The following is a 23,409-nucleotide window of genomic DNA, read 5'->3' on the forward strand; positions in this document are numbered from 1 at the left end:
CTTTCACAGTCTGGCATCCGCCTTCCTCTGCTGCCTTAGTCTGTATTACTCCTCTTCAAGTAATATATGTGAAACACGTCATGAACCTTAAACCCCTCTATAAATCACGCCTGAACTATGCCTCGGTGGGTTTTTTAAGTCTTCTCACCAGCAAGGCATTTCACAAGCTCCTCATCCCTGTCCAGGGTTCTGACAACCTTCCTTGTCAGGAAGCTTTGGCATTCCCCTGGTCTTCTCCCTACCTGAAACAAAATCAAGACTGTTTGAGCTGGAAGAAACATTAGACCAGAGTTTTCAGACATGCAATCCACAGTACTCCTGAGTGCTGCCAAATCAGATTAAAATGTAATTGGAAATATTTAACGAAATATATAAAAATACCATAAAACCCAAAATAATGGGAATGTGTGGTTTTCTGAGTCAATATGGGGCCCATAGGGACCCCTTAAGTATGATCTAGTGGCCCCTGTTTCTATTTGAATTCGACATCAGGGCATTTGAGGACAAACCAGTGACTCTTGATGTGATCTAAGGACTGGATTTCAAGCTGGAAAAAATGTTAGAGATAATCTAGTCAAACCTCATCCAAGGAGAAGGAAACAGACTGAGAGAAGGAAAGGGAACTGTCTAAGATCATACCAATACAAAGGTAATATGTAGCTGAAGCAGTAGATGTGGAGTTAGAAGGTCTGGATTCAAATCCTGCCTCTGACATTGACTATGTGACCTTGAATAAATCACGTAACCTCCTAGAGTCCATTTCTCCAAATGTGAGTTGGACTAAACATCACTAGGGTCTTTCTTAGCTCTACATCTGTGATCCAGTGAGGCTGCAGATTTAGGATTGAAACTCAGAACCTCTGATTCTAAATCCATCATTCTTGCCACTCTAAAAAGATGCCCCCTCCGTCTTCTCCCAAGTCTGGAAGGAATTGAAGGTGCCTGAGTCTCCATTCCCTAAATGTCCTTGGCACATAAGTGTGCACTTGAGTAGACATGCCTGGTTTCGAGTTCATGTTTATTTACTCCAAATATATTCATATACAAACCTACATAAAACCTCTGCTCATTTTAAATTGAAGTTGTTGTGTTTTTTCCCCACCTACAGAAATAGCTGCAGAAGGAGGAGGAAGGTTGAAATGGGGGAAAGGGTGTCACCCTAAGAAAACATGCCCCTTATCTGTGATGATAGTGATGAAAGTGAAAAGTCACCTCCCTGCTAAAACCACCTCTGACCAGCTGATCTGGGCTGAGGGGTTGATTTCCTGAGGGTTCTAAGCTCTAAGATGGACATTCCCCCACCTCCTATGGGGAGATGATGGTAGGTGGCCCCCCATGTCTCTGCAGGAACCAAACCACCTCATATGGGAGCATGCAGCTGTGATCTCTCAGAATGGTCCTAGAATTTAGATCTGAAAGACACTTTGGAGAGCAGATACAGAGCTCCAGGTACTGGCTAAGAAAAGTAGTGGGAGGGGAAAGACAGGAAAGGGTCATAGTAGAAGTCTCCAGGTAGCCAGGAGCACAGGCAGAAGGAGGGTCTTGGGCATGGACCTGTGAGATTATCAGAGCAGGCATGACATGGAAGTGGAAAGAACTCTGAAAGGAAGCAATGTGATATTTATGGATAGGGAACTAGCCTTGCCACTGACGTGTACTGACCAATGCCCCCCTCCCAAATGATCTTGGATTTAACTGCTTTGTACATGTTTGCATTTACTCACTTAATATTTATGCCATCTATATTTATATGTGTACTTATCTCCCCCATTAGAATTGAGCTCTTTGCAAGTACAGACTGGGGTTCTTAAACAAGAATCATTCTTGATAGTTGTATCTAGTACCTTGCACGTAGTAGGCACTTAGTAAATGCTTCTTGATTGTGTGATTGATTGTTAATGTGATTGTGGGAGAATCACTTCCCCTCTCATTCGAGGTAACTTTAAGACTCCAAGTTACGAACAGGTGCTGTTCTTTATTGGTGCAAGTTTTTTATCAGGAGTTCCCTATATTGATGAAGGCATGGGAAGGACCATGTACAAAAAGCACTGGGCTTGAGTCCAATTTCAGCTACTGTGTGATGTTGGATTGACTACTTAAGCTTTTTCATCTGTTGTTGAGTCATCTTAGTAGTGTCTGACTCTTGGTAACCCCATTTGTGATTTTCTTGGCAAAGATACTGGAGTGGTTTGCCATTTCTTTCTCCAGCTCATTTTATAGATGAGGAAATTGAGGCAAATAGGGTTAAGTGACTTGCCCAGAATCACACAGTCAGTAAATGAATCTCATCTAATCTTCTTACCTTTTCATCTGTAAAAATGTTCTTTGGGGTTGTGTGAGCAACAAATGAGTTCCTATATGTGAAAGGGCTGAAATGGGACTATTATTTTAAAGGGGAGGAAACTGAGGCAGGAGGAAGTTCTTTGGTTTGCCCAAGGTCACAAATCTGGTAAGTCACTGGAGTTTGAATTAGATTCCAGGTCCCCTGACTCCTGCATCAATGCTTGGAGCCCAAATCACCTGCTCTTGGACTCTGTTTCCTCTCAGGGCTCTGTCACAATCCCCACCTAGGAGAATTGAGTTTAGAGTAGAAGGAAAAGATGTCATGGGAAAATGCCCTCTAAAGCCCTAGGTTTGACCCTAGATCTGCCACTTGGTAACTTTTGTGACCTTGGCCAAGTTATTTCCTTTCTCTGAGTCTCAGTTTCTTTCTCTGTAAGATAAGTTGAACTAGAGGATTTCTAAGATCTCTTCCAGCTTTATATTTGTATCATATACATATACATGTATATATATATGTGTGTGTATATGTATGTATATAGATGCATATATATGCTTTCCATGTACATGTTCTTAGAATAGGAATTCCTTGAGAACCCACACTATTTTTCCTTTTTCTTGGTATCCCCAGCATTTAGCACAGTATCCAGCACATAGTAAACACTTAAATAGTAACCCTTTAAATACTAACACTTTATAGATTAGGAAGTGAGGGTCAAAGGAGTTTAAGGGACCTACTCACATACTATATAGTGTAATTGGGTTTCGAACTCATGTCTCCTGACTCAAAACCCAATGCTCTTTTCAATTCCATTATACTGACCCCAAAGGAGGATTTCAAAGCAAACCAGAACTTTGACGCATCCTGAAGATTACTTGCCTGGGCCAGCCCCAATTTACTCATATTGTGAGACTGTCAGATCAGGCCCCAGAAAGGGAAGCACAGATCCTGCTCATTCTCTGTTATCCTTGGCTCTAAGGCAGCCTCCCTTGGAGGACAAGACATCGTCTAGGGAACCAGGGGGAAACTTATCCTGTTTCAACTTTTCTAAGTCAGAGCAAAATAACACTAACCTAAATCCTTGAAGCACTTCCCTTGCTGGGAATATGTCCAACCTACTCCAGGAGAATGGGGGTGCCATGTGTCACCTTAGTATCTGCAGGACACATAGACAGATAAAGAGTTTCTCAAGAATATCAGGGTTTCATTCAGGGGAATGGACCTTCCCCTTCCCCCCAAAGGATGCTTGCTTCTGTACCCTGGGAACTTTGGGGAAAATAATATGGGATCCTGCTGAATCCACAACTCCAAGGCCACTTGGATCCACTTTCAGAGCCAACCTTGGGACCGCATCCAAATCCTACCAGTTTAATAGATCCTGCCTATGAAAGGCCTAAAACCTTGATAAATAACCACCTTCTACTACCATCTCCTAAATCATGACTGCCATCATGAATGCCTGGTGTCTCCACATATCCATCACTCCTCCCATCTCAGATCACACCAACAACTGTGAGTTTGCAATAATATTTACAAGGGAAGAGAAAAGTTTGCTAGCCTATACAAAATGATATAAAGAGTTACAAATCCCAGAGTCTCAAACAAGGACGTCCTACCTTTTCCAAGTTAGACTTATTTCAACTTTATCCCATGCTAAGCCCCTACCAAACAAATGGTATTAATCAGGTGCTTATTAGAAGTCAGCATAAACAGTTCAATTCCACCAATGTGGAGAATGATGGAGGGGAAGAATAAACACTAAGTGCATAATAAGTACATAATTCACAGCCAGATATCATAGGGGCTTTAAATGTCCGGCTGAAGAGCTTGTATTTTACCCTAGGGGCAATAGGAAAACATGGGTGTTTCCTGAGTAGGGGAGTGACATGGCTAGATTTGTGTTTTAGGAAGAGTCCAGCTGTCATGTTCCATGAGTCTATAAATGGTGAATTCAGAGATGGAAGGAGCACAGTGTCTCAGTGGACATCCCCTCTCTCAGCTAGGTAAAGGTCTTCTCCATGCACTTCCATGGGCTTGGAGGTCACTCAAGGAGACTTCCCTTCTCAAGAATCCATGAAAAGCAGTGGGAACAGTCACTGAATTCGAGGTCAAAAGCCCTGGGTTTGAATTTTGGCTTTGCTACTTGTTGCCCTGTGACTTTGAGTTGAGTCCTTAACTATCTGGGTCTCAGTTTCTTCATAAGTAAAAATGAAGGTATTAGACTAGAAGCAGCATGACCCACAGAAAATAATTCTAGATTTGGAATGACCAAGAATGAAATTCAAATTTCAGCTCTGTCTCCCTATTATCTGAGTGACATTGGAGAAGTTGCAATACCTTCCTAGGCCTAGATGATAGACTGGATAGATCACTGGACCTGGGGTCAGGAAGATGTGTTCCAGTCTGGCCTCAGACACTTAATAGCTTTGTGACCCTGAACAAGTCACTTTAACCTGCCTCAGTTTCCCCATCTGTAAAATGGGGGTGATCATAATAGCACCTACCTGCTTCAGGGTTATTGTGAGGGTCAAATGAGATATTTGTAAAGCACTTTGCAAACCTTAAATTATAACAATAATTATAATTAAGCAAAATGAAGGAGTTCTGCCTACATGACCTAAAGGGACTGTTCCCCCTCTAGACCTGTGGTCCTGTACCTGGATTCTCCCTAAGGTCCCTTCCAGCTCTAAACCTCACGATTTTAACCTAGTACTGACATTCAGCCCCCTCCCCAGGAGCTCCCTCCAAGCTGGAGTGTTGGGACCTCAGGGTCTCTGCACAATTCAGCATGGGAGAGAAATCTGACCAGAAGAAGAAACTGCTTGTCTTCATTTTCCTGCTCTCCCGGGAACGTGGGGATAATTGTCATGACAGCATCAATGGTAACAACAACCCAGCTTCTCCCCCTCATCACTTCTCCCAGAGAAGTTCACAGAATTCAGACTCGGCTTTCCACTTGCATCCTACCCGTAGTTCTAGAGCAAAGCTAGGGAGCTTCCTTGGCGGGATGAGGATTCCTAGCTCTGGGCCCCGCTACGGCCCGTGGGCCAGTGGGGAAGAATGAGAATGACCGAAGAAATAGCTCCCGCTTCCACACCTTCCTTCTAATAACACTTTCCTTCTCTTTCAGGGATGGCCAGGAGGCAGTGATGAATGAACTGGAGCCGGGTCAGAGGAAGACAAGGAACAATAACTTCCCTCGGTGAAGGACGCCACACCCGCCCACCCACACTGCTTATCCCAGAGTAGCATGATCTCCTCCAGAGGAAGGTCCCCTGGCCCACCCATGGGCCACTGATCAGGCCGTTAGTTACCTGCTTTAGAAAGCAGAAGAGGAAGGAGCGTCAGCGCAGAAGCCGGCAGGCTTCCTCCCTGAAGTCCCAACATGTGGCTCGTCCTGGTTTACCTGTTACTGGCCTGGGTAGCAGGGGCTGCTGCTGCTGTGCCTGTGGTGCCCTGGAGGGTACCATGCCCACCACAGTGCGCCTGCCAGATCCGGCCCTGGTATACACCCCGCTCCGTGTACCGGGAGGCTACCACAGTGGACTGCAATGACCTATTCTTATCCTCCGTGCCCCCAGGACTGCCCAGTGGCACTCAGACCCTCCTCCTGCAGAGTAACAACATTGCTCGGGTGGAGCAGAGTGACCTTGACTATCTGGCCAACCTGACGGAGCTTGATTTGTCCCAAAACAGCTTCTCCGATGCCCGTGACTTTGGCCTTCGTGCCCTGCCCCAGCTACTGAGCCTTCACCTGGAGGAGAACCAGCTGACTCAACTGGAGGACAACAGCTTCATGGGCTTAGCAAACCTTCAAGAGCTTTATCTCAACCACAACCAGCTCCGCAGAATCTCTCCTGGAGCCTTCGCGGGGCTGGGCAACCTCCTGCGACTCCACCTCAACTCCAACCTGCTGCAGGCTGTCGACAGTCGGTGGTTCCAGGTACTGCCAAGCCTAGAGGTCCTCATGATCGGGGGCAACAAGGTGGATGCTATCTTGGACATGAATTTCCGGCCTCTGGCCAACCTGCGCAGCCTGGTACTGGCGGGCATGAACTTGCAGGAGATCTCCGACTATGCCCTGGAGGGTCTGCGGAGCCTGGAGAGCCTTTCTTTCTATGACAACAAACTGGCCCGGGTGCCTAAGAGGGCGCTGGAGCATGTGCCTGGGCTCAAGTTCCTGGACCTGAATAAGAACCCACTGCAGAGGGTGGGGCCAGGTGACTTCACCAACATGTTGCACCTCAAAGAGCTCGGGCTGAACAACATGGAGGAGCTGGTCTCCATAGACAAATTTGCCCTGGTCAACCTCCCCGAGCTCACCAAGCTGGACATCACCAATAACCCCCGGCTTTCCTTTGTCCACCCCCGCGCCTTCCGCCACCTGCCCCAGATGGAAACCCTCATGCTCAACAACAATGCCCTTAGTGCCTTGCACCAGCAGACAGTGGAGTCCCTGCCCAATCTGCAGGAAATCGGTCTCCACGGCAACCCCATCCGCTGTGACTGTGTCATCCGCTGGGCTAACACCACGGACACCCACGTGCGCTTCATCGAGCCGCAGTCCACTTTGTGTGCTGAGCCGCCCGATCTCCAGCACTGCCCTGTCCGCGACGTGCCGTTCCGGGAGATGACCAACCATTGCCTGCCCCTCATCTCTCCCCGGAGCTTTCCCCCGAGCCTTCAGGTGGCCAGTGGGGGGAACCTGGCCCTCCACTGCCGGGCCCTGGCTGAGCCAGAGCCTGAAATATACTGGGTGACTCCAGCCGGGGTGCGGCTCACTGCTGCCGGGACTGGTGGAAGGTATCGGGTATACCCGGAGGGAACACTGGAGATCCGAGAGGTTACTGAAGGTGAGGCTGGGCTCTATACCTGTGTGGCCCAGAACCTGATGGGGGCTGACACCAAATCGGTCAGCCTGGCTGTTGGCAGCTCCCTCCCCAGAGGCAGTGACCAGGAGCGGGAGCTGGAACTGAGGGTTCAGGAAGTCTACCCGTACCATATTCTGCTTCGCTGGGAGCCCCTCCCCAACACCATCTCCACCAACCTCACCTGGTCCAGCTCCTCTTCCCTCCGAGGGCCAGGAACCACCGCCCTTGCCCGCCTGCCTGGGGGTACCCACAGCTACAATATCACCCGCCTCCTCCAAGCCACTGAGTACTGGGCCTGCCTGCAGCTGGCCTTTGCTGATGCTCACACCCAGGTGGCCTGCATCTGGGCTAGGACTAAGGAAGCCAGCCCCCACCATGGGACCCTGGGGAGCCATCTAGGGGTTCTTGCCACCTTGGGGCTCATGGCCCTATTGCTATCTGCTGGGCTGGCCATTCACTGCGGCCTTTGCCCTACTAAACCAAGTGGGCGGGTGGAGGAAAAACCTCTCCTCTCATCCTGGGCTCCTTGGGGCCGGAGCACCCCTTCTGTTCGAGTGGTATCACCTCCCTTTGTCAAGCATTGGAATCCAGGGAGGGAGCCCACAAAACTTGCAGAAGGGGAGATGGTTGCACCAGTAATACTCCATGATTCCTGAAGTTCATCTTATTCTTGGGGGTAGAGGAATAACTAAGACTATTTTTTACCAAAAGGGAAGAGGCCTGGACCAGAGATCCCACTGTAAAGGTGACACAGACCCACACCCTTATGGCATGGCAGCTGGACATGGACGGTCTGGACCCCTTCCGTCTCCTGCCCCTCAAAACACTGCCACCGGTCCTCTGCGGGACCTCCCTGCTGCCTTTATGAGGACACTTCCCAGGAGCAGGAAGTGCTCTGGCTATTAACCTTTCCCCCCAACCCCATCCCAGCCTGTTACCCCATTTATCTGGGAACCCCTTTAGACTCAGTTCGCATCTGGGGCCCTTGGTCCTATCCCATGCCCTCGAGGGAGCCTACCCTTTCTTTTCTCCTCTGTGTACAGTTTCACTTGCCTGCTGTTCTCCCTCCTAGCCCTAGCTAGGGCTAGTATCCCCTTTTGCCCCCATGGAGCTCTCTCTGAAGGGGAAGGGAATGCCTTGCATCTTGGGGACATGTAGAGTGCACTGTGGGGGACCCTTATCCCCCAGATGCCAGTGGGACTAGGTCACTCTGGAGCTGACTCTGTAAACAGCTCTGTACCTTTGTGGAGAAACATGACACTTTCTCCCATTTCTCCAGTTCACTCTCTTCTTCTGATTCGACAAGGGGAGGAAGAAGGGAAGGAAGGAAGAAAGGAAAAAAGTATGAGGAGAGAAAAAAGAATGGGAGGGAGGAGGAAGGAAAAAAGAAAGAAGAGAGGAGAAAGAAAGGAGAGAGAAAATCCTTTGTGTATAGCTAGATAATTCCCTGTTCAGAAATCACCTCTTCAAAACCAGGACAGAGAAGGCTGAGATGAGACAGGGAGGAAGGAATGGAAATAGAAGGATTGGTTTTTCATTTCAGTTTCCCAAATTTGATACTCTGAACACCTCTGTTCACCTACCCGTAAACCCTGCTAGATCTCTGGAAATGTACAAGTGCTTTTAGCTCCTGGGGGACAGTACAGGGAGAGGGAAAGCCTGACCCAAGAAGAGAGGGGGAGAGAAAACAAAGAGAGACAGAGATGGGGTAAGAGACAGATAGGGAGACAGAGGAAATTTCCATCATTAAACATCGTCACCCCTTCTTCTCTGATAAGCAATTAACATTGCAAATGCAACATCCCACTGCATGGGAAGCATTTCCCAGCCTGTTCCTAATTAAGCCAACCTGAGAGCCCAGAAGAGACTGGCAAACTGTAAAACAATCAGCAGTTTGGCTCTGGGAGGGGCAGGGGTAGCTGGTGGGATGGGAGGTTGGGCCAGAGGAAGGATGTGGGATGAGGAAATGGCTGCGATTATCTTTCCGTTCAGTTTCTTGTATTGTTTGTAATGAGCCCAACTTGCTTCTTGGTATTTTTATTTATCTGATTGACTTCTTAGGACCAAATGTGAACAGGAACATTTGTTGATAACCCACTGTTTTAATAGCAGTGTCAATAAAGCAGGGGAAGGGGGCTGCCATAGACCCCAGTGAAAAGACCATGTCAGGGTGGGAGGCAGTTGTGAATATTACTTCTCTCCCCAGGTGGGGTAAAGGAGGCCTTGGGGTAAAGGTGTTCTTGAGCCTGAAAGGAAAAAATACTGAAATTGAATCTCTCCAGATATCTGCGGTTTCCAGCATGGGAAAATTTCTCATAAACAGGCCTTCCAGCCCATTGGGTAACCCAGGGAGGGCAAATAGGCTACTGTACAGGGCCTGGGACCCCTACTGTTCCTTTCCTCCTGTCTTAACCCTACATACACTGAGTTTCAGAAAGCTCTCGATCGTCCTCTGGAGAAGTTCCCTTCTCCTTTCCCTTCTCATGCTCTCTGTTACTGAAAGTACAACAAACTGGGGACCATCAGTGCTGAGAAAAAGGATTGGGGACAAGGTAGGCACTGACAGGGAACATGTTTGAGGCTCCCCCTCTGAACCTGAGGGGCTGTCCCTGCACCCTTGCACAGGAGTACAGATCACTGACTGCTCTGCTTCCTTGGGACATCAATCTTTTTTAAATTGTTTTTCACAGAACTTCCACAGAATGGAAGGACATCTAGCACTAAGACCATTCAGGGCTGGGAAAAAGATTGAATCAGTCCTACTCACTTTTTCCTAAGGGGAGAGGGAAGGAGGAACAAAGCAGAGATTTCCCATAACATGGGGAGGTAGAACCAGAGACTCCCATCACCCCCTTTTCCCTCCCAACCAAGCAATTATCTCATGGTTACTAAATGCTATGAAGAATCAATAAGCCATTCCTCTGAAGCCATAGAGTCCTTAAAACCCACTCACCTAGTCCCAACACTGTCCCAAAACCTCATGGCCAGTCTAGGATTGGTGAAGAAACCAATCAGGTACAAATTAGAGAACCTAAGATTTACAAGGCCAATCTGCTCTGTAGTTGAACCAGGTAACAGAGCATTAGAATGAGTTCATGAAGTCCTGGGTCCCCAAAAACTAAGCACTGGTTCTTCCATTGCTGTTTTCTCTCCATTCTCCCCTCCCCCAGGCCATAAGAAGATGGGCACCTGAAGAAAACGGAATCTAACCCTAGCAGATGGAGTTCCAGGTATTCTAGTCTCTAAGGATCCTGGTTTTTTTCTTCCATCTTGCTACTTGGGGATGAGGAAAAGATAAAAATATGGCAAACAAATAAACATTCTGAAAATTACTCATCCATCCTACCTTCCAAAAAACAAAGTTTTAAGTGATTCAGCCATTCTCTCAACCATTGCCCATGGGTAAACAGCCGCCTTAGAGAAGGGAGTTGGGGTCAGTATAAGAATGGCTATAAATCCCATTTATCTTTCATAGACCAAAAGATGGGAACTCAGAACACCAACCAAGGTGCCACATCTATTGGGGAAAGAAAGGGTGAAAGGCAGATTGGTTTTCCCTATTGTTCATAGTCTGCCTCTTTTCTCTGAATGATTGATGAAGTGACCTTTTCCACTGGCTGCCTTTCCCAAGGTGCTCAGTAAGGAAAGTTTGGGTTGGGATACTCCTTTTTTTATGGAAGTAGGGATGGAATATCCAGGGTCCTGGAGAAGCGATGCTGAGGAAGGTCTGTTTGCATTTCATCAACTTATCTCTACCTGTTTTCTAGCTGTCTGAGACAGTAGAGCTAGGAGCCAAGTTTCTCAGTCCTATTTTATTCTATCACCAGCCAAAGAAACTGGAGGAATCACTCCATCTTATCTCTGGCTACCAAACTACCTGTCTACCATTAGAAGCCTAATTTTGCTATAAAGGCTTAGGCTCTGGAAGAGGTATTTTTCCAGAAAGGGCTGCTGCCTCCTCATTAAGGGAGTAGCCACTAATTGGAGTTCTTCTGGGATCAACCCACTACCACCACCCCATCAGCCACTCTGTCCTCAGGGACCAAAGAGAGAGAGACTATAAACCAGTAAGAAGAAAGGAAAATGCCCAGTGTCAGTCCAGAGCCATACTAGAAGTGTAAGGAACAGAATTCAAATGAAGCCTTTCACTGTGATTAGAGGTTGGGAATGAGGGGATGGGAAAGGGTACTGCTTAGATAAGGACCTCTCTACTCTTCCATCTCCATCATCTCCTTCCAGCTGCAACCCTCCAGCCCCTCCTACTACATCACTGCCAATATCTGTGTGATAATAACTCACAGAAATACTGTGAGATGGGAAGTACCAATATTAGCCCTATTTCCTCATCTGTTTTATAGATGAGGAAACGGAAGCTAAGTGACTTGACCAAAATCACACAACTGAGCTCAAGCTCAGGTCTTCTGACATTTTCATGCACTTTGCCACATTTTGTCCAGCTCAGTACCTATGTGAGGTACTGAAGGAGACATTAAATCTGTGGAGGGATGGAGCTCCTTACCTCTAGGCAATTTCTCACTTCAGTTCTCAGAAGCCCGTCACCAATTTCTCTAGTCTACAGTGTATTGGAACTATTACCTTTCAGAGTAGATGGCTTTCCAAGAACCAAAGTTTCACCTCCCTCTCACTTCCCAGCATAGTTTTGAGACTATTATCTGGTCTGTCAGAATCTGAAATTTGAAGCACCAACCCAGAGAACACAACCACAGACTGATCTTATCCACATATGAACCAGAGACAAGTAGTCTTGTGAGGAGGAAGGGGACAACTTGAACCTAGAGAGAAAGCTCCCAAAACGGGGTGTCAGCGTTTAATATCATCATTGAACTTGGAGCAAGAAGAGACCTCAAGAGTGAGGACATGGATGAGCACCAACACAGGCAGAAGGAAAAGAAAGGGAAGGAAATGAGTCAGCATTTATAGAGTGCCTACTATGTGCCAGATATTGTGCTAAGTGACCCAAAAGGCCCCCAGACCTTGGCCCTGAGTCACTGGGAGGGAATTTCGAATTAAAGTACATTAAGGAAAAGGGAGAACATCCCAGTAGGCTGGCTCCAATCACAACACAGAGGTCATGACTATATTTATCCTTTCCATATCACAACCTTCCCCATCGTGTTTTAGATATATCATGATGGGTCAGCATAAGAAATTAAATGGAAATTTGGGGAAAGTTTTGCAGAAGCCATAGATGACACACAAAGGCCAGCAGACAACACAGAGAAAGTTTAGAAACTCAGAAATGCATAAAATATATGTATAGTATTGTATAATATCAATATATTTTATCATTTAACACCATAAACATACCCAAATTTTACACTAAGATGCTGTAAACACCCCATAAAAGAAAAAGAAAAATTCAGACTTCTCCTATGGTACGAAGCAAAGGCCAAGCATTTTTACAAGGATTTTCCAAGTCAAGGGGGTGCTGTGCCCCAACCCCTGTGATGTCAAAAGGATAATTGATTTGTGTGTGGTGACAAGAACTACCCAAGGACTCCTCCAGAGAGCAACATCTATCTGAAGCCCTAAGCATTCTGCATATAGTGAATCGATTAGTGAAGGGCCACTCTCTTTGCATCTAGATTCAAAAGAGATAATTCCAATACTTCATGGGATCATAGACCTAGAGTTGAAAGAGATCTAAGATGTCCAACACCCCCTTCATTTTACAGACAAGGAAATAGGCTTAAAGAAGTTAAGTCATACAAAGACACAAATAATCAGTAACAAAGTCAACCTAGGTCCTCTGATTTCAAAACCCAGCATGTTGTCCACCAAACCAAGCTGCCTCTTTTCAGAAAATCATTATAAAGAATTCCTCTACCAGTGCAGATGATCTGTGTACCAATGCTCCATGCCTTAGTAACTAATCTTCATGAATTACCATGGCCAAAATGTTGATTACCTATTGGTCAGCCTTCTAGTAATGAACTTAGCTAGTCTGAGCTGCAGACCTTGATGAGACATCTTGGAGTTTACTTGCTTTGCTTCTGAGAACCTGGGAGTTCTTTCCATGCCACAATGAACTGTTAGAGATGGATCTAAGCAGAGAATTTTTCTAAAACTAGGGGTAGGATGGGAGGAATAAAACAGTCTCAGAGTTTTCATCTGCAATATTAATGTCCAGCCAGTCCTGGAAATGTTATCCCATTAGTCTCTTCAAATCCCCACCCCAACTAGTTCCCTTGCAGCTCTTAGCACCCCTCACTGACCACATCAGAGTCCACTCAACAAGTTGACATCAAGTACCAACCGTGTGCCCAGCATTGTGCTAGTTGCTGTGAGGGATAAAAAGAGAGGACATGCTCTTTCTTGATCTCTGAGAATTTATCACTCCACTTCTTTTGGAGACCTCTTGCCTGCCACATCCTTGTTTTTCAGCAGATTATTGGTCCATCCACAGGGAATGTGCTGCTAGGAGATGCATCTTCAAACTGATGCTTCTCTCCCCCTTTGCCAAGTACACAGCATCGTGGATGACACCTTCATCTTTGCTTCATGGCCTTCAGTTCCCAAACACCATCTGCCAGAATCTATTTTAAGCACCTAATAAAACTGTTTTGGAATCAATCCTGGGGTGTGCCACCCTTTATTACCCTTAGGGTATGAGCACCTGGGGCCCCAGAAGGAATTCCTCTCTGATCCAAAAAAGAAGAGAAAGAAAGATAGTCTTTGGTCTGAGCTTCCCAGGGACCTCTGACTATGGATAACACCAATCAGAGGTATAAAAGGGCAGGACACACAGACTTGGGGTTCGTTTCTAGGGCCTTCTATGACCCACCTATCCCGTTTCTTTTTCTTCCTCTCTTTCTACCCCAAATCCAGACTTAAACAAATTCAAGCACCTATGGACTAGAATGTGAGTAAGAAAAATGTTAAGGAACTTTGGTTCCTGATTCAGGGCTTCCTTCAATAATATTTTTTTTTAATTCTGTAATACTACAAAATTCCATGATTTCCCCCACTACAGAAAATGTTAACCCCTTCACACCTTAGTCAAATGTTTTTATGAGTTTCTTGGACTAAAAAAAATTCAGTCGTTAATTAATCTGGTGATTAACTTCTCTATTTGTATTTATCAATAAGGACTTCTGCTTGAGTACTGCATACACTTCCTTCTCCATTAATGGAGTCTTCTGCTTTAGACCCATGCATTCAGTCCGACTGAGTTCAGTCTTGGGAGAGTGTGAACTCTAATGATAAGGGTTCCTTATCATTTTATTTGGCTTGTTAAACCCCCACCCCATCTCACCAGGGACAAATTGTTTAAAGTTCTAGCTTAGTGGCTCATGTCTAGGTTCTCCCCAAAGTGAGGAGCAGAGAGGATACTCAGTTTGCATTATGAATTGACTATGGGACAGATATTTATTTCTCACACACAAAATACTAAAAGGTACAAAAAAATTCATGGCAAATACTAACAGAATAACTTAAAAGAGGATTCAGTGACAACTTTTAATGAGCTGATCTTCATCAAAACTTTATTAAAACATAAAGTAGTTTGTAAACTTACTGATTAAGCATTCCACATTTTACCATGGCTCTTCACTGTCTAAACAACTCCTGGTCTATGTCATCTGGCAAAATAGGTCAGTCTCCGACAGATCCTCTTGTTGGTAGTTGTCTCCTCCAAGAGCACTGGTGTAGTTTCTTGGGACCCCTCCTTTTACCCCCCAAGAGCTTCAATGAAAAGGATTAAGGACCCCAGATACCTTGAGCTTACAAGATCATTCCCAAGGCTAGATAAATCTATCTTGAGACAGATACTTGTTTACCTAAGATCAAGAAAGAACAAACACAAAAGAGGCACCCTATTATCCAGGCTCAGACTTGCCTAAGCAGGATATTTGCTTTAGATGCCATGTGTTCACAGATACATGGTAGCTGGAGTGAAGGAGTAGGGCAAGCCATCCTTCCCTACCCTTGTGAAAAAGTGTGTGAAATAATATTGACATGGTATGAAGTCAGAAGAGAAGAGAACATGGAGGGGAAGGTCACTTCCTTTTAAATATCCACCAAGTCATCAGGTCTTCCCACTCATTAGTCAATAAGATGACCACCTTGTCATGTCAAAGTGCCAAGCCTCCTCAGTGTTGAGTCACATACATGTGGTCAGCCAAAAGCAGAAAGGATAGCTTTGTGCACGTTCAGAGATAACCTTTTTGATAGGTTAATCCTTAGTAGCATCATCTGTCCTTGAGCCACATTCAAAACCTTCCTGTCTTTGTAGGACTTATCAGAGCATAAGCTCTGCTGAAATTACTTTAGAAAACCTAAAATCATCTCCATACAATGATGTCAGAGACATTGGCATAGGACTTTAATGGAAGTTTTCAGGGTTTACCAAAATTTTTTACTCCTGTGAACTTGTGTAGACTCATCAAGGTACAGATACCAGGTCACAACCAGAGAAAGAGATATTCTATTTCTAATAGCCCTCTATCCATCAACATTCCCCAATTACATTATATCATTAATTATTATTAATTATATTATAATTATTAATTATATTGTTATTAATTAATATAATTGTGTTATCAATTATATTAATTAGTAATGATTAATTAATCAATATAACCTAAGTTCCTTAAGGCCAGGAACTGTTCCATTTTTCTTTGCTTAATAAATGCTCATTGACTGATTGAATGAAATCATAATCAGAAAGCATTTATTGAGTTCCTATTGTGTGCTGTAGAGCTGTGACAATGGAGCACTGGACCTGGAGGCAGGAAGACCCGAGTTCTAACCCACCCTCAGACACTGGCTCTATGATTTTGGGCAGGTCACTTATCCTATGCTCACCTCAGTTTCCTCAACTGTAAAATGGGAATAATAATAGCACTTACCTCTTTGGGTTGTTATGAGGATCAAATGAGATAATATTTGTTAAGTGTTTAGCACAGTGCCTGACATATAGTAAATGTTTAACAAATGTTTATTCCCTTTCCCCCCTTCATCCAACAAATATTTGTTAGGTGTCTACTATGTACAAGGTACTGTACTAAGTGCTCTGGAGAACAGAAAAATGAGTAAGACATTGTCCTTGACCTAAAGAAGCTTATAATCTAATGGGGGGGGGGGGAGTGGGGTAAAAAAGGATCCTATAGGTCCTCTAGACCAAATTCCCACCCAGTATAAGATTCCTTTTCTACATAATCCTTGGCAAGTGGTGGGACCTCCAGCCTCTGCTTCAATAATTCTGATGAACAAGAACCTACTTCCTTCAGCACCCACAATAAGAATCACACTAGGGAGAACTACTCAGTTCAATTTAAAGGATAGCTATTCAGTGGCTATTTTCTGCAAAGCACAGTACTAAACATGAGGATACAGAGTCACATAAAAGTCTCTGCTCTTAAGAAGCCCTCATGCTACTGGTTAACCTGGTTGGCCTACAAACTATCATCGGACAGTTCTAATGTTGGAATATTTTCCTTCATGGGGTAGCACAGATACAACCTAGTTCCTGCTCTCATGGAATTTATAGGCTACTAGAATGTGTCACCTACATAAATAACTATGAGCATGATCCAGTAGAAAGAAGACTGAGTTTGGAGTCAGAGGATGGGGTTTTGAATCACAGGTCTATTATTAGACCTTAGTAGGCTAGGGTAAAATCCTTAACCTCCCTGGACCTCAGTTCCCTCATCTGTAAAATGAGAGGGTTGCACTAGGTGGTCTCCAGGATTGCTCTACGTCTAGGGTCCTACAATCCCTCATAAGCATGTCAGAATTATGTAAAACAAAGTGGAACACGAGGTCTAAGGAGATCCAAAACACTACCTTTCCCTTGAGCTCCAGAGAACCCAACTTCCCAGGGTGGTCAGGGGAGGTGAATCTATTTGGATAGAAATAAAATATACATGGGTAATGAGAAATGCAAGGGACCTTTTTCCTTACACCTGGGAAGAGGAACCTTCTTCATTGATTCCTCCCTTTAATAGGAAGTTGCTTGACCAAAGAGATAGACTGCTAGGATTCCTGGATTCAGATCCTGTCTCCAGCATTCACTGAGTGACCATGGACAAGTCATTTAACTTCTCTGACCTTCTGTTTCCTCATATGAAGCTAATACCTACAGGGTTTTTTTTTCTTCATAGCATCATGGTAAGGATCAAATTCCATAATACATACAAAGTGCTTGGTAATCTTTGAAAGGTCTGTGCAAATGCCAGTTTTTATTATGAAGGACAAAGGAAGGAGTGAGGGTGGAGGGATTTCCGCAGGGGTCATCTTTTCTATTAGATCTCCTATTAGAAGATCATTCAACAACAGTCATTTCATTAGGTGGTTACTATGTGCCAAGCAGTTTGCTAGGTAAAGGTACAAATGCAAATGGGAGACAGTTCTTCCCTTCAAGAAATTCATGCTGTGCTGGGGAAAATTACTTCACAAGTGAGTCAACAAGAGATACATACAAAATAAATGCACAGGGACTTAGGGGACTGGGAAGTATGGACACCAACAATTTCCATAAACAGAATGTATTCTGGGTGCAGGGGATAATTGGGGAGAGGAAGACAGTGATGTTAGGGTAAGGAGACACAGGGCAGAGCATGAGGCCTGGGCAAATTTTACTGTGTTCTTCTCCACTTCAACATTTTAATTCAGATGAAATTCACTTAAGATGAACACTAAGGGAAGACTTGGAAGGAAAAACGCATAGCCAAAGTAGGGAAAGAGAATCAGCCCTATATACTTGATCAAGTGATAATGGAAATTTAGAATTCACCTCACATATATGAGTTTAAGGTATATAGCTGGATTACCATCTACTTCTTTTGGGCACCTATATGAGTATTAAGTATGATGGTAATAGCCCTGCTTAGCCATCAGCAAGGGGATAGGAATAAGATGGTAATGGGGAAGCAATACCAAAGAAGGGGGCTTGATCTCCTATACTGTAGGTGGGGGGAGCCCATCTCATTGGTTTCCTTCCATTCCCTAATTCCTCCCAGAAAGCAGGAGGTGAATGATGCTGCCCTTTTGGATGAGGGGCTTTTCCAAGATCTTCCAGCCCTATATCAGAGGAAAGGTCAACCTGAAATCTAGGGCTTCTAGGCCAGCTGGGCAGGTCCTGTGCCCCTCTCCTCCCAGAAGCTTCCTTCTCAAGGTCTCCATTTCTAATCTGAACTCATTCAACCTCCGGATGAGTCATGCCCTCCAGCTGGCCTGGGTGGTAACAGCGAAAATTAGGGTTTTCAAGGAAGTGAGTAAAACAAACGCCAGGGGCGAGCCACCCCCCAAATTACAGCTCCTGCTGCTGCAAAATCGATGTCATCAGCAGCTTGTGGAAAGGCGATGGGAGGGCGCACAGAGGAGAGATGGAAGAAGAGAACCCTAGCCAAGACCCTCTAACTGCAAGGGGGAGGAGGTCACCAGTTCTCTTGACTTAGCAACCCTGATAAAAGATGAGGGAGTGTGGGAGGAAAGCACCCACCAACACAGAGAGAAGGCAGGCCCACCTCCCTGGGAGATTGGAGCTTTGTTGGCATTCACAATCAAAAAGTCTTGTCTTTCTAGGTCTTTGGGCGGCAAGTATGCCTGCTGGGCACTGACCACCTCCCCAAAAGTCACAATTCTCCACTATCCTTCAGCCATGGGTACCAGGTAGTTATCCAGAGCCTCTTGGTTTTAATCAACCTTCTGGTTATTTTCCTGTCCTACAGCATAGTATAGTGGAACGAGCACTGAGCTTGGAGACAGAACAAAGACCAGCCTCAGACCCTTGCCGGCTATGTGCCATTGTACAAGTAACAGCCTCTCTGATCCTCTGTCTCCTCATCTATAAAACAAGAATTTAATACTGACCTACTTTATAGAGCTGTTGTGGGGAAGCCACTTTTGTAAATCTTAAAGCAATGTCTAAATGTGAGATACTGCTGCCTATGATAGCATCTCCTAGAGAAGGACCGATGATAATAATAATTATTATTATGACAATATTAGTATAAAACTTTCAACATTACAAATTTATTTCCTTACAACAACCCAGTGAAATATTCTAGAGAGTGAGATGCCTCAGTTGCCATCTACTACCATCCAATCCTCTCATGTTAGAATTGAGGAAACTGGTAAATGAATTGTCCAAGGGCAACCAGTTACCACAAGCTGGGGGTAAGGACAGCTGGGGTTTTAACCCATGTCCACTGACTCCAGAGTCAATGTTCTGGAGCACTAAGTACATGTCTCCCTGGGTATCGTGGATATTATCCTCATTTAACGCATCCCTCGTTGCAAACGGGGAATTACAAAGAAGACTTAGTGTAGAAGAAGTCATCAAGGAAATGTTTAAAAAAGAAAATAGGCAGGTCTTAGGATAAGAATGAGAGATGTCTTTCCTATGTCAAAAGAACACGATACAATGCGTAGACACCCCATGGGGAGACGTGGATGAGAGTCATGCAAGATAGACAGCCATGGATGGACTGTTAGCTGCATTATTGAAGGGAATCTCCACACACATTTGATGGGATCACAGGTATATAATAGTTATAATAATAGCTAATGTTTATATAGCACTTGAAGTTTCGCAAAGAGCTACATATATAAACTCATTTAATCCTCACAACAACCCTGTGAGTAAGGTGCTATTATTATCCTCACTTTGTACATGAGACAGGTTTAAGTGTTAAGGATAGGTGACTTGTCCAGAGTCAGACATGTGAGGTTTTGAGTATTATCCCCATTTTACATATCAGCAGAGGGAGGGTCAAATAGAGTAAGTAACCTGTCCAGCCCTTACTATTACCCAAATAGTAAGTGGTAGATCCAAATATTCAACTTGAAAGGAAAAGAAAAAAGGGCAAATCTTAAATCGCTTCTTTTAAGCTAACAGCAAAAGCTTGCTTGTATTAGGTTTGTAGATTTTAATTACCCAGCTCCCACCTCCCAAGTTCTCATGGCCCCAGATAATAGAGTTCTTAGGGCCCACACAGAACTGCCTCTTCCTCTATCATTCTCCTTTCACATCCAAACATGTCAACACAGATGTGTTTCCTGATGGCCATTTCATACCTTTTCCATTCACCACCCCTCTCACTTCCCTTCTCCTGAAAACTTTTCTAATCCAGGAAAGGAAGACTACCCTGGGAGGCAGGCAGGCAGCCTTGATGGAGAGCCAGGTAGGGCCTAGGAAGGCTGACAGTGATATATCTCACCGAGCTGGGCTTTAATTGGCCGTTCCCCACAGAATGACTGAGTAAGACAAAAATCTCCCCAACAGCATCTTTTTTCCTGTAGCTGATAAACAGCAGCTCCCTGGTCTGAGGACTTTCTGAAAGGAAGAGTGACTGTTCTGGGGTGGAGAGGAAGGGAGAAAAAGATCCATCCAGGAAGAACTGGCCCACTCACAGAGGCACCTGCATGGCAGCTTGGGACACGTGGAAGCAGAAGAGAAACGCTATTGTCATTGTCTCCCCATGATGACTAACAAGGGACTGCTTCCTACAGCCCTTTTATTTCCACAGAATTTGTACATCTTTTGTTTCCTTTCCCCCACACTGTCCAGGCACAGTGAGATGAGACATTCAGTGGCCTCCTCAAGTTATAGATGGAGGCACTAAGGGCCAACACAACACCAAAGCAACCTGCTCCCCTTCACGTATCAAGTCAGGGGCTGATCAAGAATCAGAATTTGAGTTCAAGGCTTCTTGTCCAGGTCCGATTAGTTCTTCACAATTCACATTTCCTCATGCAGTAATCCTAGCAATATCTGTTCATTCATTTATTCAACATTTATTAAGCATTTAACATGAACAGACATTGGGGAAGGTATAAAATTTAGATAAAACAGGGTCCCTGTTGCCCATAAAGCTTCTGTTTTAATAAGGAATATGATACAAGCAAAGATAACTGAATTCTATGATCCTATGCTGAGATAGCTGCCTCTTCTCACATCCTTTGCCGTTTGAATAACTGGAGAAAATTAAATATCTACCCCCTCCCTCCTCTGAAGGGATATGCATGTTAATGAATGGGGCTGGTAACTAGGAGTGAGGCTGAACAAGGTGGACAGAGAAAAAACTCCAGAGGTGAAACAAAAGGGGATGTCTGAGGAGAAAATAGAGGTTAAGGTAGTGGGGTGGGGAGAGGGTTGGAAGGAGTTATGAGTGTGAGTTGTTTATTTGTTTGTGAACTCTTCTCTTGCACCGAATTGATGGCACTGAAGGATTAGGAGACTTACTGAGATTCCTCATGAAAATTATGGCAGACAGAAACTGATACACTATATACTTCAAATCCATGAAGGTCAGCAAGAAATGGGGCAAAGCATAGAGAGACAGTCAGAACTAGGTTAGGGTAGGAAATGGGATGATTATTAGAATTGGCTTTAGCGTTATAAATGAATTTAGGTTTAAAATTAGAGTTAGATTAAAGATAATCTCGCAGCCTTCAGCCTTCAAGCAGGAAACTTGTATATATGGGACTGGGAGGGGAATACCTACCAGAGGAGTCCTCATACTTGGAACTATAAGTGATTTGAGCCACTTACGTACAGCTTTGGTTGCTCATTTGATGACTTCTATTTCATTTTTCTTTATTTAATTGAATTTTTCACTGTAAAATTGTGAACTTCATGCTTGCAAGTAGAGAGTTGCTCTCAGTAGGCTAAAGGGTAAAGGATAGAGGGCACAGACTGAGGGATTAGCCACAAGGAGGAGGAGGATAACCCTCCTATGACCGTCTGGTAAGGTGTGGCAGAGGGGAGCTAAAAGATGTCACATAGGACAGTCTCAACCCTTTCTGTGATCTAGGAGAGCAGGACTTCAGCTCCAAGTATTAAGGATAGGAAACGGGCTGGTGGTGAAAGGATGAATGAAAGGTTTGGAACAGTTGATGTAGCAATGAGATAGAGAAGGATTGTCAGGAGGCATCAAGGGTCCAGTTGAGGTTATGTGCTGTGAATCTGTAGTGTGCTCCATTTCATAGCTAACATTTCTAGACTTTTTCCTTGATATTCAGCAGCTCTGAAGTAGCCATAGACAAATCAGATGGTGGGCATTATCACTAGTTAGGAGTGGCAGAATCTTGGGGTTCTAGAACAGCAATTAGTGAATGAGAAGAGAACTAGGACAATGTGATAAGAGCATCACATGACACAAGCTGGGGAACTGGCCCCAGGATGGGAATTCAGAGGTGCTTGTACTCCTTTAAGGAAAAAGAGAGTTCCAAACCCCTGAATCAAGTATACACATGGTGTGATGGAGTCTCATGACAGATGGTGAGAACACACAGGAGTGGGTTCCCTCCAAAAGAGCATCTCTGCTAGAACTCCAACTCAGTCTGGTGGGGTTCTATTGATGAGGTTCTCTGATAAGGTAGGAAAGTTAGGGATTTATAGGCTATAACATTAGAAAGACAGCCCCCAGTTACCCCTGGTACCTTGGAGACATAGTAGTCAAGCTCTGGGAACCTAATCCGCTAATGAAAGTTGGGATTGGGAGAGTAACTCCCAAATGTGTTACAGAAAATATCCATTTGTGTGGATCTTGGGTGAACCCATCTGGGCTTCAGTTTCCTTATCTGAAAATTAGGAGGTTGGGCTAGATTATCTCTAAAATTCATCCCAGCTCCAAATCTATGAATATATACATTCCATTTATATGTTTGTTGAACTGAATGTTAATATACCATATCCTACACATATAACTGGTCGGAGATGCCCTACTACTTTGGGTAGTATTTGGTGCAGAAGTACAAGCAGTAATTTAAGAATTAAGGACCCAAATTGGAATTCTGCAGTTGATCTCTTAAGTAGCAGATTATCTCTAGCAAGTCTTAGAACCTTTACAGAGCCTCAGACTCTTTGCCTACAAAATGTAGAGAGCAAGGGAGATAGAACTAAACCTCTAAGACCTTTCATACCTTTGAGCATATGGTCCTATATATTTATACAAGGAAACATAGGTTACTCTAATTGGGTAGCTATTTTAGCCAAATCATGTAATAAAATTGGGTTACCCTTCCTAGGAACTCCCTCCTTTCTGGGATCCGTGTCCTGAGACCTGCTCTCTCCTGTTCTTCTCTGTGATATCCTCCAGCCTGCATCCTCTGTTCTCAGTCCCATAGTGTCTGCACTAAGCATGGCTCATGCTGGGGTCATGAGCTTTGTCTGCCCATCATCCTACTTTTTTTATCACCTGTTCTCAACTCAATTAAAACAGGATTAGGTTTCCTTCTCTAGCCTGAGCCCCCACTCACTAAAATAAATGATATGCTTATAGATTTAAA

At 44.6% G+C, this 23,409-nt stretch overlaps 1 protein-coding gene across 2 annotated transcripts in view; it reads left to right on the forward strand.

Moving 5' to 3' along the window:
* The window catches only part of LRRN2 (leucine rich repeat neuronal 2), a 97,646-nt gene extending 83,900 nt beyond the window's left edge, over nt 1–13,746 (forward strand). For both annotated transcript variants that reach the window (XM_072648079.1, XM_072648080.1), the window contains exon 2: nt 5,412–13,746. In XM_072648079.1, coding sequence (XP_072504180.1) covers nt 5,667–7,808 — 2,142 coding nt within the window. In that variant the 5' untranslated portion in view covers nt 5,412–5,666 and the 3' untranslated portion in view covers nt 7,809–13,746. The remainder of the gene's footprint in view (nt 1–5,411) is intronic.
* The last annotated feature ends 9,663 nt before the right edge of the window (nt 13,747–23,409 follow it).

This window comes from Notamacropus eugenii, chromosome 2 (genome assembly GCF_028372415.1).
Source record: "Notamacropus eugenii isolate mMacEug1 chromosome 2, mMacEug1.pri_v2, whole genome shotgun sequence".
NCBI classification, from domain to species: domain Eukaryota; kingdom Metazoa; phylum Chordata; class Mammalia; order Diprotodontia; family Macropodidae; genus Notamacropus; species Notamacropus eugenii.